This window comes from Girardinichthys multiradiatus, chromosome 3, assembly GCF_021462225.1.
Source record: "Girardinichthys multiradiatus isolate DD_20200921_A chromosome 3, DD_fGirMul_XY1, whole genome shotgun sequence".
NCBI classification, from domain to species: domain Eukaryota; kingdom Metazoa; phylum Chordata; class Actinopteri; order Cyprinodontiformes; family Goodeidae; genus Girardinichthys; species Girardinichthys multiradiatus.
In genome coordinates, this window is record NC_061796.1 from 47,836,495 (window position 1) to 47,855,440 (window position 18,946).

The 18,946-nt window shown below is 49.8% G+C and overlaps 1 protein-coding gene across 3 annotated transcripts in view; it reads right to left on the reverse strand.

Annotated features, from left to right (window-relative positions):
* Positions 1–1,373: 1,373 nt before the first annotated feature.
* The window catches only part of LOC124865288 (sodium bicarbonate cotransporter 3-like), a 41,650-nt gene continuing 24,077 nt past the window's right edge, over positions 1,374–18,946 (reverse strand). For all 3 annotated transcript variants that reach the window (XM_047360266.1, XM_047360267.1, XM_047360265.1), the window contains exons 7-25: positions 15,839–15,945; positions 11,419–11,576; positions 9,465–9,552; positions 9,184–9,330; positions 9,001–9,104; positions 8,755–8,929; positions 7,470–7,603; positions 6,295–6,540; positions 5,814–5,919; positions 5,405–5,566; positions 4,729–4,842; positions 4,428–4,589; positions 4,105–4,356; positions 3,958–4,026; positions 3,322–3,495; positions 3,120–3,248; positions 2,960–3,048; positions 2,767–2,874; positions 1,374–1,870 (exon numbers count right to left, since the gene is read on the reverse strand). In XM_047360266.1, coding sequence (XP_047216222.1) covers positions 1,789–1,870; positions 2,767–2,874; positions 2,960–3,048; positions 3,120–3,248; positions 3,322–3,495; positions 3,958–4,026; positions 4,105–4,356; positions 4,428–4,589; positions 4,729–4,842; positions 5,405–5,566; positions 5,814–5,919; positions 6,295–6,540; positions 7,470–7,603; positions 8,755–8,929; positions 9,001–9,104; positions 9,184–9,330; positions 9,465–9,552; positions 11,419–11,576; positions 15,839–15,945 — 2,606 coding nt within the window. In that variant the 3' untranslated portion in view covers positions 1,374–1,788. The remainder of the gene's footprint in view (positions 1,871–2,766; positions 2,875–2,959; positions 3,049–3,119; positions 3,249–3,321; positions 3,496–3,957; positions 4,027–4,104; positions 4,357–4,427; positions 4,590–4,728; positions 4,843–5,404; positions 5,567–5,813; positions 5,920–6,294; positions 6,541–7,469; positions 7,604–8,754; positions 8,930–9,000; positions 9,105–9,183; positions 9,331–9,464; positions 9,553–11,418; positions 11,577–15,838; positions 15,946–18,946) is intronic.

The window sequence follows — 18,946 nt, forward strand, 5'->3', positions numbered from 1 at the left end:
AAATCACACAGATGGTCACTTTTAATTAAAGAGGACAGAGTTAGAGACAGGAAGTCCTGAGAGACGACCTACCTGAGGAAACATCTGCTGGTGTTCCTGAGCTCTGCTCAGCAGCTGCTGATGGCAAACCTCTGCAGCACAAAGCTGCAAGATGAAACAGCACCGCAGCAACCTCTGCAGACCTGCAGCAAGATGAAACAGCGCCGCAGCAACCTCTGCAGACCTGCAGCAAGATGAAACAGCGCCACAGCAACCTCTGCAGACCTGCAGCAAGATGAAACAGCACCGCAGCAACCTCTGCAGACCTGCAGCAAGATGAAACAGCGCCGCAGCAACATCTGCAGACCTGCAGCAAGATGAAACAGCGCCACAGCAACCTCTGCAGACCTGCAGCAAGATGAAACAGCGCCGCAGCAACATCTGCAGACCTGCAGCAAGATGAAACAGCGCCGCAGCAACCTCTGCAGACCTGCAGCAAGATGAAACAGCGCCGCAGCAACCTCTGCAGACCTGCAGCAAGATGAAACAGCGCCGCAGCAACCTCTGCAGACCTGCAGCAAGATGAAACAGCACCGCAGCAACCTCTGCAGACCTGCAGCAAGCTGCAACAGCACCGCAGCAACCTCTGCAGACCTGCAGCAAGATGAAACAGCGCCGCAGCAACCTCTGCAGACCTGCAGCAAGCTGCAACCGCGCCGCAGCAACCTCTGCAGACCTGCAGCAAGATGAAACAGCACCGCAGCAACCTCTGCAGACCTGCAGCAAGATGAAACAGCGCCGCAGCAACATCTGCAGACCTGCAGCAAGATGAAACAGCGCCGCAGCAACCTCTGCAGACCTGCAGCAAGATGAAACAGCGCCGCAGCAACATCTGCAGACCTGCAGCAAGATGAAACAGCGCCGCAGCAACCTCTGCAGACCTGCAGCAAGATGAAACAGCACCGCAGCAACCTCTGCAGACCTGCAGCAAGATGAAACAGCGCCGCAGCAACATCTGCAGACCTGCAGCAAGATGAAACAGCGCCACAGCAACCTCTGCAGACCTGCAGCAAGATGAAACAGCGCCGCAGCAACCTCTGCAGACCTGCAGCAAGATGAAACAGCGCCGCAGCAACATCTGCAGACCTGCAGCAAGATGAAACAGCGCCGCAGCAACCTCTGCAGACCTGCAGCAAGATGAAACAGCGCCGCAGCAACCTCTGCAGACCTGCAGCAAGATGAAACAGCGCCGCAGCAACATCTGCAGACCTGCAGCAAGATGAAACAGCGCCGCAGCAACCTCTGCAGACCTGCAGCAAGATGAAACAGCGCCGCAGCAACCTCTGCAGACCTGCAGGCTGATTTATTGAAGCCTGATGAACTCACACTGATTGTTGCCTCCAAACTGATTTATTAAAAATTTACAAAGAAACTACAAAACATCTGCTGAGGTTTAACCTGCAGGCAACACGGTGACCACCCACACACACAACTGTAATCAGCACGATGGATTAAATAAGATGTCAGTCCTGCATCGGATCTGTGGCAGAATCAGGAACTGAGCGCGTTGAAGGACTAAATTAAATATTTGTCCTGTGAGTCCAGTGGTCGGCCAATCAGAAAGCAGCAGTGGTGGCGGACCATGGGAGTAAAAACGTAACCTGAGGAGTCTGTGTGTTTCACCATAAAACGATGAGGAAATAAAACAGCCATCTCAGAGAAGTGCAGCACAACGAAGTGGAAGCTGATTGGTCCTCCTGTGATCCTTCACCTCGTTCAGGCTCCGCCCACCATGTCCTAGCAGATGAATTATAACGCCGTCTCAGCGTCCACAAATCTCCGTCTCTCCTCGTTCTCCACGCTGATCTGGACGCTTGGAAGTTTGTCCTGACTGGAGAACAGAACGGGATCAGGATCAGACTTCTGTTGACTTTCTTTGGGTTTCTTTACATCATATCAGTGAAATGCTTTTTACAACAGTTTTATAAGTTATGGATCAGACATTCTGCTCCCAAATCTCTATATTCTCCTGAAATTCCAGGGATAATTTCTGGAACCAACATCCACCCAGGAATGACAGGTCGGACTTTTATTCACTGTTAAGAGAACCTATGGCTAAGAAAAGTCCAGTTTTGTCTCACATTTTGTTCTTTTAACATCCATGCCTGCATTTCAGGCTGCAGCACGTTCCTACAAAGTTGTTCTAGAGAGTCATTTTAAATTCCTTCTCCCAGCTTTTTTTAGACAGCAGTTCACGGAGGTCTCCAGGTGTTATTCTGTCCCATTCTTGCTACAGAACAGGCTTGGAGTCTTAACTCCCTATTGGAACAGATCGGAACTGCAGGTAACCGTGTCCAGGAGCGCAACCCTCCTCTCCCTCAGTCAGGAATGTGGTTTTCCAGAATGGAGGACGGTTCTTGATGCATTCTGCTTCCCAGCCTGGTTTCCTTCGCAGAAGGATTTTCTCTCGCAGGACTTGCTGGTTACATAAAACAAGCCCAGTTTGAGGGATCTGGGATCCCAGCCGTCCAGCTCAGCCTTCAACCTGGACTTCTACAGATCTCTGAGGAACCTTTCATCAGGTCACTGATTTTCTTAGAAACTGGAGATCTTTGCTCCTCGGAGACTCAGACCATTGTTGGTTAATAACTGCCTCCATCTCAACTTCTGAACATGTCCAGCCTGAAATACAAGTATTGTTGGATATCGACCCAAACCTGCTCTGAAATAAAAAGGAACCAATCAGAACTAGCCTCAGGTGGTGATGTAGCCAAACATCAGGTTTACCTTTTGCAGCGCTTCAGAAATTTGCTTCCTTCAGAGTTCTTGGAAACGGACTTCCAGATTCCGCTTTTGGCCATTTCATCAGAGATGTTCACCTCGGACGGGTCGGAACTGCAAGACAAACACAGAAACAGAACCGTGCCACCGTCTGGAACAGAGCGAGCTCAGCACATCAGCATGTTCTGATCCGACTCACCGCCCTTTCAGGGACTTGATCGGGAACTTCAGGATGTTTTCCGGCTCGTAAGGTGCTTCATCTTCAGTTTCCTCCATCTGCTGAGCGTCCTGCAGAGAAACGATCAGATGAGTAAAAAAAAAAACCTCAAGCGGTCTCACCGTCTGCTTCCCCGTCTCACCTCCTCCTCCTTCTTCTGGTCGTCGTCCTTCTTCTTCTTGCTCTCTGGGATCAGGTCGTCCAGCCAGCTCAGCTCTCTCTTGGTGAAGCAGAAATCCAAAAGCTTCCGGATGAAGACCAGAGCCAGGACCTGCAGGGAGGTTGAGGTGAAGGTGAGCGTCTGCGTTCAGGACAGCAAAACATGTAGCGCCAGACGGGCTCACCATCATAGGGAAGATGACGGCGGCGGGCGACACCTTGATGGCCCAGAGGATGATGAGGCAGGACAGCTGGACCAGGGTGAAGACGTGGACCTTCCACAGCGGGACGTAGCGCAGGTAGATCAGGTCCGGCTGGTGTTTGGCGGGCATGCCAAACAGTTTGATGCGGTCAAACAGCTGAGAGACGGAGAGGAGAAGAGTTTCACTTGAGAATAAACAAGTACCTGCAACGCGACTCCAGATGATGAAGCTTTGAACATCACCATCATTTTCCGGCTGTAAAAACCTCCTGAGGAACAGGAAGATGAAACCTTCAGGTTTGTCCTGCTGCTTTGGAGAAATTTATGAGACCACTTTTGTTTTTAACGGTTAAATGTAAAAAAAAAAAGAAACAGGACTGTGCTTCCTGTTTAGCTCTGAATAACCTGAAGAACAGCAGCCAGAGAGGATGTTCATGAGATGATGCAGCAGCATCTTGTTGGGACGCCTCCTCCCATTACTACTCATTAACACACACGTTATTATCAGGTTAATAAGCACAGGACCTAGCATCCACAGATAAAACCCAAACATCTGTCAACCTGCAGACATGAGACAAACCTCAAGACACAGAGGACACATGGACAGACTGAGACGGACCTGGATGCCTTTGAGCGAGGACACGCCCATGTAGAGGAAGACTCCGTAGAGGACAGGCATCGGGATAAACTGCAGGAAAAGGAGAAAATGTTTCATTTTCCTTCAAAGCAAACTTCATTAAAACATTAAGGTGTGTGAGATGTCCACCTTCAGCACAGACGTCATGAAGACGGAGCAGCCCATCAGGACGAAGATCATGAAGCTCGTGACCCTCTGCTCCCTGATTCCCAGGAACTTTGGCTGCTCGCCGGGTGCAGAGCAGCCCGACTCCAACTTCAGACTGTTAACGTGGGAGATGGAGAGCACGGTGGCCGCCACGAACCAGGGCAGGCCCATGATGGAGCACACGCCCAGCATAACGGCCACAACCAGCAGGTCCAGGTGGTACCCACAACCTTTCTGAAGCCCAAACACAGAAGATAAAAACCATTGCTTCAGCCATCTGCTTGCTGCTGACTGTCTGCACTCACCTTCAGCTTGTTCTCCTTTCTGTTGATGATGATGGCAGTGATCTGCTGGTCCATGAAGATCAGGATGGTGCAGAGCAAAGCAGGGATGGCAGCAGCCAGCAGGGTCCACCAGGGGTTCGGGCCCATCGGAGATATCAGCCAACCCCGAGTGCTGGAGGTGGGCTGCAGTGATAAGGAACGCAGTTAGAACCCAATTTAAGTCCTGATCGGTCTGAAGGTTCAGGAACCAAAACTGAAGAAAACACCAGAACATTTTTATCTGAGGTGATAAATTCAACCTGGAAGCAAAAGGTCGGATCACCTGGAAGCGGTCTGGAACGTGCAGTTTAGGAGAAGGAACTCCCACCAGATAGTCCAGCAGCACCATGATCATGATGGTCAGGAAAACAGCAAAGTCACTGATGGACGACCTCACCTGCAGACAGAAACAGGCTGCATGAAAAATCGTGTCCAGCTCTGTGAAGGAATATCAAACTGAAGCTGTAGCACTAAACGTTTCACTGCTGCAGAAAATCTGCAGAAGATCAGAGTTTCCAGTTCCTAAGCATCTGAAGAACTAGTTCCAGGCTAGTAAAGGTCCGACAACGTTTGTATAGGCCGTAGCCCGATGCCAAATGTTTAAAGTGTAACAGGACACCTGTAAAGTTTCTAGGGTTTCTATGGAAACGCTGAATGAAGAAGTTAATGTTTTCAGGTTATTACGACAGACTAAGTTTAGAAGATATGATGCTCATCCAAGCAGAACCTCTGCCAGAAACAGGACCCAAGATGGATCACTGAAGATGATCTTTACATTTTAAAGATGTCAGCAACTTTCATCTGTGAATAAGAGTAGCTGCAGAAAGCTGAAAAATGTTTCTGGGGGAGCTACTGAGCTCACAGGTGGACAACGTTTTTAATGAAGTTCTGGAGCAATCAGAACATTTGTGTTTGGTTGCATTTCTGTATGTCTGCAGTACAAAAAGAATCAAACAGACCTTGGTGGGGAAGTATCTCTTGGTCTTGAACTGTTTAAGGAAGGAGGAGAGGAAGAAGGTGGTGAAGAAGAGGATGACGGACCAGAAGAGGACATCCGGGACGTAGGGTCCATCGAGGCTGCATCCCGAGCCGATAAAGTTTCCTTCAAACTCCCGACATTCCTGCAGAAACGGACAGAAAAGAGGACAGTTCCAGGCAGAGCTGCAGTTCATCTGACCTCCACTAGATGCTGCTGTGACACAAGCTGGAGAAGTCTGAGTGTTGATGATCAACAGTCCAAACGGACCGCTAGTGAAAATGTTTGCTGCTGTCTGATGCAGTGTTGCTGGTCCTGGACCTGAGCAGACACTCTTACTGAACCCACTGAATAAAGTATAGAAAGTAGTTGAAGGTTTCTGTGTGTCGGACCTTTACGCTCAGCTGCTCCCACTCGATGTTTGGCGACGTCAGGTTCCTGCTGCTCCAGATCTGCTCGACCTCAGCTGAGGTGTTGGCAGGAGGAGAACACCGACACCTGAAACAGACACACAAGCTTCACAACTGATTTAACAGAAAAATACACAAACTAGAAACTTTAACAACCCGACCCAGCTCGGTTCTTAAGTTGCACCGCTTTACTTGAGAAGGAGACTACAGAGAAGCAACCAAAGTCCAAAGAAAACCTCTGACAGACAAACTGGAGAACTGCTGATCCAGACCAATTACAAAGATTCCAGAAACACCTGGATCTTAGGAAGGAAAACAGGAAGCAAGATGAGCTGGATCAGGAGTTTTAGGAGCAGGACTTGGTGGTGAACTCATTTTTTTTTTTTCATTCTGCTTGACTGAGACCCGCAGGGCAGCCACTCAGCTTTCTGACAGAACCCCAGCGTCTAAAAAGCTTCCTTACGTGTAGAAGGTGAGGTTCTCCAGCTCGTCGTGCATGTTGATGGGGTACAGCTCCCCCAGGTGGACCAGCTTGGCCAGTGCCTCGTAGATGAAGATGACGCAGATGAGGGAGGCGAAGGCCTCCTCGGTGAAGCGGGTGATGTAGCACACCAGAGAGCTGGCGTCGGTGGCGACCAGAAGGATGCAGAGGAAGGCGGTCCACAGCCCAATGCTGGTCCTCAGGGACAGGTAGGACAGCTGGTAGTCACTGAGGATGGGTGGGGGGGCAGAGGGGTCAGGGGTCATTTAAACAGAACATTACCACCCAGCTAGTTTCAGACAGGAAATGGATGAACATTTAAAACAAACCTTCAGATGACCATCACACATCTGCCCTCATTCTTAGATGACCTCAACAGGTGTTCATTGATGTATCACAGGATGAAGTCCTTCAGAACCATCAGAACCACACCAAATGAATCTCCCCATCAGAACCTGCCATACAGGCTAATAATAACGGAACTATTTAAATGTTCTCATCGTTGTTTTCTGCTCATCTGGAACCGGGTTGTGGGGGCAGCAGTCTCAGCAAAGACACACAGACTTCCTCCTCCCCAGACACCTCCTCCAGCTCCTCTAGGAGAAACCCGAGGCGCTCCCAGGCCAGCCGAGAGTTCCTCCAGCGTCTCCTGGGCCGTCCCAGTGGAAGCTGACTTTCGGTTCAGCTCTCTCTTCACCACAACAGACGGATCGGTGCAGCGTCCGTACCTTTTATTTCTGACTCTGAGCAGCTGCAGGCTAACAAACAAGGACTTTATGGAAGGGTTACGAAACACCTTCTGATTCCCAGACTAAAAGATTAATAACACAACGTCTCCAAAAGCTCGAGAAAACAAATGTTGAAAAGGAATTCAATCCTGAAAGTCCTGATAATCTGCGACCCGTTTGGGTCTGCAGCTCTTATTTAACCAAACAACAAACTAAACCGGGTCACACAGGATGATGCGGATTGCATTTTGATGCCAACACCTGCGCCTTCCACTGCGGCCTGCAGGGGGAGCTGCGACACGATGAAGAGGTCCTGCACCCAACAGTCCAGCACCATCAGAACCTAGAGCTGCTCATACTCTGACCCAAATAGCAGCTCATTTCAGAGTTCTGCTCAGGAACAGATTCAGATCTCATGTGTGGACTCACCAGCAGAACTTGAAGAGGATCTTCTCGAACACCAGAACTGGACCCGTGCTGCCCAGGATGGTGAGAGGCTGACCGGAGAACAGGGAGAAGGCCACGCCCGTCATGGACGCCCCAAACAGAGACTCGATGGCACTCTAGCAGAAACGGAGAGGAAAGACAAACCTGAACCCGTCCAAAAGGTCCAGAAGGTTCAGCCTCACACAGAACATGTTACACCACGGCGTTATTAAAACTACCACAAAATGCTGAGGGAAAAACTAAGTACACCCCCTGATCCACAAATAATAGAACCTTCTTCAGTAGCTTGTGGAACCTCATAGCTGCTGTGTTTTGGATCATTGCTCAGATGATGGCCCAGTTTGGACCAAACTTCAGCTGTTGGACAGATAAACACATTAGACTTTGGTAGAGTCCCAGGTCCAATATAATCATTCCTCCACCATCGGTTTGATGTTTGAGGTGTTTGGGCTGATCTGCTTTGTTTGGTTTCCTCCATCATGGTTCTGTCCATTGTGGTCAAACATCTCCACTTTGGTCTCATCTGTCCAGAGGACATTTTCCCAGAAGTCCTGTCCTTCATTCAGATGCAGTTTGCTAACATAAGTCCTGCAGCCATCTTGTTTTTAGAGAGAAGAGGCTTTCTCCTTTCAAACAGCCATTCTCCTTCAGTGTCATGACCTTTAACCTACTAACTGAGGTCTGTAGAGCCTGAGGTGGAGCTCTTGGGTTTTTGGTCATTTCTCTGATCTTCACGCTCTGACCTTGGGCTGAATCTGCTGGGATGTCCACTCCTGAGAAGAGGAGCAGCTGTCTGAGATGTTTCCTCTTAGGAATAATCTTTGTAGACCGATGGACTTCAGATGGTTTGGAGGTGACCTTATAACCCTTCCCAGATTGATGGACAGCAGCTGCGGCTCTGAGGTCTTTGCTGATGTCTTTCCACCCTGGCGTTGTGCTCCTGGTAACTCCTGGTTTAACTGAGGTGTTCACTCCAGAAATAATGCATCTGATCAGAGCAGCTTACTGATGTTTACCTTCTTAAATTCTGAAGGCAGCGAGGGTGTACTTAGTTTTTCACATACTGATTTAGTTGTCAAGAAAACATTGACCCCAGGTTAAGTTCTAATAGGAACAAGTCAATGTGGGTTCCACTGCTGTACAAGGAAATAGAGAAGATGTTTTCTATCAAACATCTTCTCCAGCAGCACATTTATTCTCTATTCCAACGAGCTGAATGCTTCATGCTCTTCATCGATCACCTGATCAGAGACCTTCTGGTTCTTACTATGTTTCCTTTGGTAGCTTCTCCCAGCAGACCTCCGAAGGTGATGACAGGTGACATGCAGGCACAGTACAGGAAGAGGATGGAGGCCAAACATTGCAGACTCAGCGCGTCTTTGATGTCGCTCCAGTAGAACGGAGCTTTTCTCCGGACGTCCTTCACCAAGCCTCCAAAGATCCTGTTGGAGGATTTCACCGTCACCTCACCTTCCCTCAGAGTGTCAACAATCTGAGCGACACACACACAGACCTGCCCGTCCTCTGCAGCTCCGGACCCGTGTGATGCTCCATCTCCTTCGCTGCTTCTGAGCAGTGGGCGGAGCCATTCGGCAGCACTGGCATCTTCCTCTTCTCCTGCAGACACCGAGGGGTCATCATGAAAACACGGTGCTGGACACGTTTCCGTCCTGTGACATCACAGCGGCGTTCTCACCTGAGATGGGACGTTCTTCGGAGGCTCGATGCGGATGCTGGGATCCCATTCACCTGGAGGCAGCACGGTGACCTGATCCAGGAACTCGTCGATGCCAGACAGCAGGTCGTTCCGGTCCTTTGCCTTGTAGGCCACATCGTGGAAGATCTGCGACAGAACAGAATTTAAAAAAACGTTTCTCTGTTCGGATCCTCGTAGGTTGAAATAAACCCACAGGATCCTCTGAGTCCAAACCGGAGTCTGATCACTGGTGTCCTCAGATCTGCGTTTCTTCAGCTCACCTCGTCAGTCATCAGCGTGGCGATGGAGCGTCCGATCTCATGGTACTGCAGGCCTTTTCCAAACGGACCGAGCAGAAGGAACAGAAACCTGACAGAAACAAAAAGACCCAACGAGACCGTTCAGGACTTGATGGATTTTGTTTTTAAGCAGACCTGCTGATGTCTCATTGCTTCTGGTACCAGCACCAGCTTTAAACCTAGCTGTGGACACCTGTTCCTGTGGTTTGCCTCCAACCGTTTTGGTTTAATGTGGACCAGAGGTCATCATAGGAACCAAACCATGGTTCTAGTAAGATAAGAAAACCTAGAAAAGCTGGAGAAGTCATCTATCATTTCTCTGATACCAGTCATCTCCAGCCTCCGTCGGACCACAGGAACCACAGGATGAACAGAGCTCCTCATCCTGCCCAGCTGAACCTCAGGTACCATCTCCTTCTGAGGTTACAGAATCACAAGGTCAACGTTCAGGACCTTTGGTCCAGTTAAGTGTTTCAGAACCGTGAAAAAAAATATCACTGTTCCCTCAGAACCTGCTCAAACTCTGATCTTCAGAGAAGAAGGTTTTAGCCAAAACTTAAGAACATCCAAGTTCTCTGTGATGAGCACAGCAAGTTAGAGAAGGTTCAGACGAACATCTTGTCGAGTTCTGCAAAATCCAGCGTCAAGGTGTCTGAGATCACCTGGTGGGTACGTGAACCTGAGCTCCAGACAGGAGGTGTCTGAGATCACCTGGTGGGTACGTGAACCTGAGCTCCAGACAGGAGGTGTCTGAGATCACCTGGTGGGTACGTGAACCTGAGCTCCAGACAGGAGGTGTCTGAGATCACCTGGTGGGTACGTGAACCTGAGTTCCAGACAGGAGGTGTCTGAGATCACCTGGTGGGTACGTGAACCTGAGCTCCAGACAGGAGGTGTCTGAGATCACCTGGTGGGTACGTGAACCTGAGCTCCAGACAGGAGGTGTCTGAGATCACCTGGTGGGTACGTGAACCTGAGCTCCAGACAGAAGGTGTCTGAGATCACCTGGTGGGTACGGGGACCTGAGCTCCAGACAGAAGGTGTCTAAGATCACCTGGTGGGTACATGAACCTGAGCTCCAGACAGGAGGTGTCTGAGATCACCTGGTGGGTACGTGAACCTGAGCTCCAGACAGGAGGTGTCTGAGATCACCTGGTGGGTACGTGAACCTGAGCTCCAGACAGGAGGTGTCTGAGATCACCTGGTGGGTACGTGAACCTGAGCTCCAGACAGGAGGTGTCTGAGATCACCTGGTGGGTACGTGAACCTGAGCTCCAGACAGGAGGTGTCTGAGATCACCTGGTGGGTACGTGAACCTGAGCTCCAGACAGAAGGTGTCTAAGATCACCTGGTGGGTACGTGAACCTGAGCTCCAGACAGGAGGTGTCTGAGATCACCTGGTGGGTACGTGAACCTGAGCTCCAGACAGGAGGTGTCTGAGATCACCTGGTGGGTACGTGAACCTGAGCTCCAGACAGAAGGTGTCTAAGATCACCTGGTGGGTACATGAACCTGAGCTCCAGACAGGAGGTGTCTGAGATCACCTGGTGGGTACGTGAACCTGAGCTCCAGACAGGAGGTGTCTGAGATCACCTGGTGGGTACGTGAACCTGAGCTCCAGACAGGAGGTGTCTGAGATCACCTGGTGGGTACGTGAACCTGAGCTCCAGACAGGAGGTGTCTGAGATCACCTGGTGGGTACGTGAACCTGAGCTCCAGACAGAAGGTGTCTGAGATCACCTGGTGGGTACGTGAACCTGAGCTCCAGACAGGAGGTGTCTGAGATCACCTGGTGGGTACGTGAACCTGAGCTCCAGACAGGAGGTGTCTGAGATCACCTGGTGGGTACGTGAACCTGAGCTCCAGACAGGAGGTGTCTGAGATCACCTGGTGGGTACGTGAACCTGAGCTCCAGACAGGAGGTGTCTGAGATCACCTGGTGGGTACGGGGACCTCAGTGAGTCCCGTCAGCAGCACGGCCGGGGAGAGGCGGACAAAGGCAATTATCGGATGTTCCAGGAAGTCCACTTCTCCCACTAGAACGTTAGAGGCTTCGGCTCCAGGTGGGATCTTCTTCATGAAGTTCATGTCCACCTGAAACACAGAAACAGAACTGAGACACCTGGATCTGAAACATTTCTGTGTTTCTACCTTTACATTCTTCCTGTTTCTAACCAGGATTATGAGTGGCCTTCAGAACCAGCCGACATCCAACCAAACCAAGGAACTCCGGTCTGTTCAGTTCTCAGCCTGAACCAAGAAATAAATTTTACAAAATAAAAACAAATGATCATTTTTTGTAATTTTTAGTAATGAAATATAACGGACTGGAGGAACTGGTCAAGGACTACTTTCAGAGGTGGAATAATATGTGCTTCAGATGGAGTTCTGGGGCTCAGAGGATGGCAGATTGGGTCAACTCTACAGAACATTTGATGGTTACAGCCAACCATCCACGAGCATCAGCCAATCACAAAACCCCACCACAAAACACAGGCCTCTGATTGGACGACGGCAGCTGACTGATGGGCGACTTACTGCAGGCTTCCCCAATACCGCCAGCAGCAAACACAGGTTCTGATCGGACAATCACTGTAAGGACCTGCCTCCCCATTGGACCGTCACATTAACAGCGATACCATAGAAACAATAATGAAGTTCTTCCAGACATCTTCTGTAGACAATGCTTTAAGATCTGGTCCTTTATAGAGGACCATTTATGATTCTGCTTATGGTCCTTTAGATTCTGTCTTCATGTTCAGCCAGGCAACAAAAAACATAAAACTCAGCTCCATATCTCAACCATTCTTTCCATCAGAACCATCATTCAAAGTTTAAACGGGTCACAGGAAGCTGGACTTTACCTGACCCACTTATTCTGATCCCTTTTTTAGGAGTCTGAACAATGAGAGCTTAGGCTTCAGAACATTTTATGGGTGGATATGGAGAACTACCCAGTTTCAGTGAAGCATACAACCAGCTCAGATTCAGTTGGGAAAGAAAAGTGTCAGTGGTCTATACAAAGTAAACCACGGCTGTTAGTTTATCATGTTTTATTCACTGGCTGGACCTCAGGACCACGAGCTTTTCATGTGAAAACCTACAATATGTCTAGAAGCTGCAGGGCAATAAGCCTCAACCCAGCATGAACCCAGCAGAGCTAAAAAGATCCAATTCAGTTACCGTTCAGATTTGGTTCGGAACTGTCTGCATGGACCAAAACCTAGAAGAACCAGTGTGGCCCAAGACCTACAAGGACCGGGACCTACAAGGACCGGCGTGGGCAGAGACCTACAGGGACCGGCATGGGCAGAGACCTACTAGGACCGGCGTGGCGTGGGCAGAGACCTACAGGGACCGGCGTGGGCCGAGACCTACAGGGACCGGCGTGGCGTGGGCAGAGACCTACAGGGACCGGCGTGGGCCGAGACCTACAAGGACCGGCGTGGCGTGGGCCGAGACCTACAGGGACCGGCGTGGGCAGAGACCTACAGGGACCGGCATGGGCAGAGACCTACTAGGACCGGCGTGGCGTGGGCAGAGACCTACAGGGACCGGCGTGGGCCGAGACCTACAGGGACCGGCGTGGCGTGGGCAGAGACCTACAGGGACCGGCGTGGGCCGAGACCTACAAGGACCGGCGTGGCGTGGGCCGAGACCTACAGGGACCGGCGTGGGCAGAGACCTACAAGGACCGGCGTGGGCAGAGACCTACAGGGACCGGCATGGGCAGAGACCTACTAGGACCGGCGTGGCGTGGGCAGAGACCTACAGGGACCGGCGTGGGCCGAGACCTACAAGGACCGGCGTGGCGTGGGCAGAGACCTACAGGGACCGGCGTGGGCCGAGACCTACAAGGACCGGCGTGGCGTGGGCCGAGACCTACAGGGACCGGCGTGGGCAGAGACCTACAAGGACCGGCGTGGGCAGAGACCTACAGGGACCGGCGTGGGCCGAGACCTACAAGGACCGCCGTGGGCAGAGACCTACAGGGACCGCCGTGGGCAGAGACCTACAGGGACCGGCGTGGGCCGAGACCTACAAGGACCGCCGTGGGCAGAGACCTACAGGGACCGCCGTGGGCCGAGACCTACAGGGACCGGCGTGGGCAGAGACCTACAAGGACCGGCGTGGGCAGAGACCTACAGGGACCGGCGTGGGCAGAGACCTACAGGGACCGGCGTAGGCCGAGACCTACAGGGACCGCCGTGGGCAGAGACCTACAGGGACCGGCGTGGGCAGAGACCTACAGGGACCGGCGTGGGCAGAGACCTACAGGGACCGGCGTGGGCCGAGACCTACAGGGACCGGCGTGGGCAGAGACCTACAGGGACCGGCGTGGGCAGAGACCTACAGGGACCGGCGTGGCGTGGGCAGAGACCTACAGGGACCGGCGTGGCGTGGGCAGAGACCTACAGGGACCGGCGTGGCGTGGGCAGAGACCTACAGGGACCGGCGTGGCGTGGGCAGAGACCTACAGGTCCTTCTCAAAATATTAGCATATTGTGATAAAGTTCATTATTTTCCATAATGTAATGATGAAAATTTAACATTCATATATTTTAGATTCATTGCACACTAACTGAAATATTTCAGGTCTTTTATTGTCTTAATACGGATGATTTTGGCATACAGCTCATGAAAACCCAAAATTCCTATCTCACAAAATTAGCATATTTCATCCGACCAATAAAAGAAAAGTGTTTTTAATACAAAAAATGTCAACCTTCAAATAATCATGTACAGTTATGCACTCAATACTTGGTCGGGAATCCTTTTGCAGAAATGACTGCTTCAATGCAGCGTGGCATGGAGGCAATCAGCCTGTGGCACTGCTGAGGTCTTATGGAGGCCCAGGATGCTTCGATAGCAGCCTTTAGCTCATCCAGAGTGTTGGGTCTTGAGTCTCTCAACGTTCTCTTCACAATATCCCACAGATTCTCTATGGGGTTCAGGTCAGGAGAGTTGGCAGGCCAATTGAGCACAGTGATACCATGGTCAGTAAACCATTTACCAGTGGTTTTGGCACTGTGAGCAGGTGCCAGGTCGTGCTGAAAAATGAAATCTTCATCTCCATAAAGCTTTTCAGCAGATGGAAGCATGAAGTGCTCCAAAATCTCCTGATAGCTAGCTGCATTGACCCTGCTCTTGATAAAACACAGTGGACCAACACCAGCAGCTGACACAGCACCCCAGACCATCACTGACTGTGGGTACTTGACACTGGACTTCTGGCATTTTGGCATTTCCTTCTCCCCAGTCTTCCTCCAGACTCTGGCACCTTGATTTCCGAATGACATGCAGAATTTGCTTTCATCCGAAAAAAGTACTTTGGACCACTGAGCAACAGTCCAGTGCTGCTTCTCTGTAGCCCAGGTCAGGCGCTTCTGCCGCTGTTTCTGGTTCAAAAGTGGCTTGACCTGGGGAATGCGGCACCTGTAGCCCATTTCCTGCACACGCCTGTGCACGGTGGCTCTGGATGTTTCTACTCCAGACTCAGTCCACTGCTTCCGCAGGTCCCCCAAGGTCTGGAATCGGCCCTTCTCCACAATCTTCCTCAGGGTCCGGTCACCTCTTCTCGTTGTGCAGCGTTTTCTGCCACACTTTTTCCTTCCCACAGACTTCCCACTGAGGTGCCTTGATACAGCACTCTGGGAACAGCCTATTCGTTCAGAAATGTCTTTCTGTGTCTTACCCTCTTGCTTGAGGGTGTCAATAGTGGCCTTCTGGACAGCAGTCAGGTCGGCAGTCTTACCCATGATTGGGGTTTTGAGTGATGAACCAGACTGTGAGTTTTAAAGGCCTCAGGAATCTTTTGCAGGTGTTTAGAGTTAACTCGTTGATTCAGATGATTAGGTTCATAGCTCGTTTAGAGACCCTTTTAATGATATGCTAATTTTGTGAGATAGGAATTTTGGGTTTTCATGAGCTGTATGTCAAAATCATCCGTATTATGACAATAAAAGACCTGAAATATTTCAGTTAATGTGCAATGAATCTAAAATATATGAATGTTAAATTTTCATCATGACATTATGGAAAATAATTAACTTTATCACAATATGCTAATATTTTGAGAAGGACCTGTACAAGGACCGGCGTGGGCCGAGACCTACAAGGACCGGCGTGGGCCGAGACCTACAAGGACCGGCGTCAGCACAGACCTATATGAACCAGGCCTTGGACCAGATGGTGGTCCCCGTGTGGGACTGTCTTCTTTGACATATCTGTTGACCTGGTGGTCTTTCAGACCAGATTCCTGGTGGATGATGAAGCTTTGCAGTTATTTTTGAGACCACTTCCCAGAATCAGCCTGTTTAAATTTCTTGGAGCTAAAAGATGTGAGAGCTTGTTACCCTGTTAAAGTCCAACGTGCTGTTCTCCCTGCTGCCTCCGTTGATTCGGCCCTCGCAGATTTTGTTGTCGAGGTTTCCTGGAGCAGACTGAGGCGACGCCAGCAGCCCTGCAGACACGTAAAGTCAGTTTCACCTTCTCATAACAGCATCCTGACCTGAACCAAGGTTCCTGCACAGTTCCTCTGGTAAAATTTCATCCCTTTCAGGAGATACTGAAGAAACTTCAGTATTTATTTATTTCAGTTATGGTGCAGATGTTTTATTTTTTGTGCAGGAAGTAGGAGCTCAGGATCATCGTCTTGTTGTCAGAACCAGTGTGAGTTAAACATCAGCTGAAGATGGAACGCTGTCTGAAATGTTCTCCACTTGAAAACAACCATCCTCTCTCTGTGTGATGATGGACTACAGATAGTTTGAACTTGGACCACCTTCAGGCCAGTAACAGTTGCCTTTCTGATATTAATGTGGTTTTATTTCTGTGACCTTTGACATAAGGAGGTCTGGTGGGTACGTGCCCAAAAATTACAGCTAAAGGAGCGGTGGGGGGGGGGTTTAGTATCATTTCTTTATAACACAGAAGTTCTCCCTCTCTCACACACACAGTCAGTCCGTAGCGTCACCTCGCCCCGGGGTCCGGTTACAGTTTAATAATGTGGATCTCCATGTCAGACTGTAGAACACACTCCCTTCATCGGACTTCTGATCTTTAGATCAGAGCAGGGTCAGAGGAGGTCGATCTGAGGAAGAGGAACTGGTTCAAACTGTCAGGAAACTGCTGACTCCGATGGTCGTCACGCTCTCTGATTCCTTCCTGTTGGTTTCACAAAGGGAACTTTGTGAAACAGTGATGAAGTGTCAGCAATCAAATTTGTTATGGTCAGCTCAAACTAACACCTCCAGACATCACAGCTGCCTCTGACAGCCTGGATCAAAGCATCCTCCTGGTCTCCACCTCAACCCTCACTGTTCTGCAGGAGCTTTCAGAAAGGTCCATGAGAAAAACCCCTTTCAGCTGCAGTTTCATTTACATGTGGTGAATCTCAGTGTTGGATACAATCTTTAGAAGATTTAGGGCTTGTCCAAAGCAACACGGAGATTTTCTGCTACATTTGCACCAACTTTCAACATGCAAACAGATTTTTAAGAGTTTGGAAACAACCTTGTGTGTCTGTGTAGGCTGGACATTTAAGGAGACATTTCTCCGTTATGACATTTTGCCTTTTGATAAATCATCGCTGTGAAGAGTTTTTAATGCAGATTTTGTTGTTTTTTAAAGTTCTGGATGAATAACCGTGTTGAAAACATTCAGCATGGTACTGGTCTTCATCGGTCCCAGAATCTGAACCAGTGAACAGTTGGAGCTGATCCATTCTCCATCAGAAATGTAATTCTTATTTCATCGAACAACAAAAAACTAGTTCAGTAACTGGATCTGGATCAGAACTGAACCACCTGAGTCTGACAGGAGAACTGGATAAGCAGAACCGGACTGCATTTTCAGAACTGAGTTGTTTTAAATTGTTGGTTTAAATGTTTAAACCCAAAGCTGAGCATGCATCACTGAGAGCTGGATGTTAGTAGGAGCAGCGTGGAACGTCTGGAATGCCATGCCTCTTATTTGCCTGTTTGGCTTTCAGGATCCTGCAGCTCCTGTCCTTCATCCATGTGAAATACCTCCTCCTCTTCAGGAGGGAAAACCACCACCTCTGGAATCCCATCTCCTCCTGTCAGCTTCTCCGGGGCAGAGCAGCGTCGCGGCGCTCCTTCTGAAGGGGAGAGGCCATGAAGAGGCAGGGTCAGTCCCGGCGGGCAGGGCTCCGACCTGTGCCGGTCCTGACAGTAAAGGGCGGGAGCGATGTGAGGAAAGGAGGAGGGGCTAGAGAGGAGGCGCCCAAACACCTGGGACACACGGGGGGACGGGGGAGGTGTCGATGGAGGCCTGAGAGGAGCGAAGGAGGAGAGAAAGCCGCGAAGAGGAGAGGCCCTCCCCTGGAGAGAGGAGGAAGAAGGAGGAAGATGCTGACCATCGAGCAAAGATCAACTGAGTCGATTCTGAATATTGAGTCAAAGCGTTTCATGCAAACACACAAACCAGGCGTTTCACAGCATCACAAAGATCTGGGTTTCTATGACAACGGATTTATTTCCCATTAACTTCCTGATCCCAGTTAAACCGAATAAAACACCTTTATTCTGCGTTTACGGGGCAGTCAAAGATCTACTCAGAACTTTATTGTTAGGGATGCAAGATGTGTTTCCACCAGGATAACCTCCTCAGTGGAGATCCATTAGAATCACAGAAGAACAAAATGAATATTTATTTGGAGCAAATTTTTATTTAAATATTTTTATCTTGTGTCAGATATCTTCTACCCTTCATCTGAGAGGAGCTGGCAGACCATCTCTCCAGCTCATCTGAGACTTTCCCAGATTACCTTTCCAGTAAAATTTGGGGTTTCGTTTGGTCTTTCTCCAGTGGGACATTTTGTCCAGCAGGCATCCTTACCAGATGCCCTCTTCAACTGGCTCCTTTCAGCAGCTTTCATTTCTTTCCTTTGTGAAGTCCAACCTCAGATTCAGGAGGAGCAGAGCGACTGATCTAGGCTGTGGAACACAGGACCAGATCTTTATCCCTGGAGAGTTGCTGGAGAAATCTGATTGAAACTGCAGCAGGAACGTTACTGCAGGAAGGCGGCGGGCATCTGGTCTATGTTTCACCAAAGCCGGAGCTGCGTGTACATCCCCAGCCCAGTGTGAAGAAGCCGGGATGAAAGTCAGCTCCCTTCAGGTCTGACTGACTGAAGGATGGAGCTGGTAGAGCTCCATCTGCAGTAATGAAGGTCCTCATCTGGAGGGTGAGTTCTGGATTTACTGCTCCATTTACTACCATCATCTATGGTCCTCAGATATGGATCATTACTAAAAGACCCAGAAGCGATAATTAACTTTTTTAATGTCATTTAAATCCTATATTAAACAGGTTTCTAGGATTTCCTTCTTTCATCTCCAGAATATTGCCAGAATTAGAAATATCCTGTCCAGGAGTGACGCTGAAAAACTAGTCCATGCATTTGTTACTTTAAGGCTGGATTATTGTAATTCTTTACT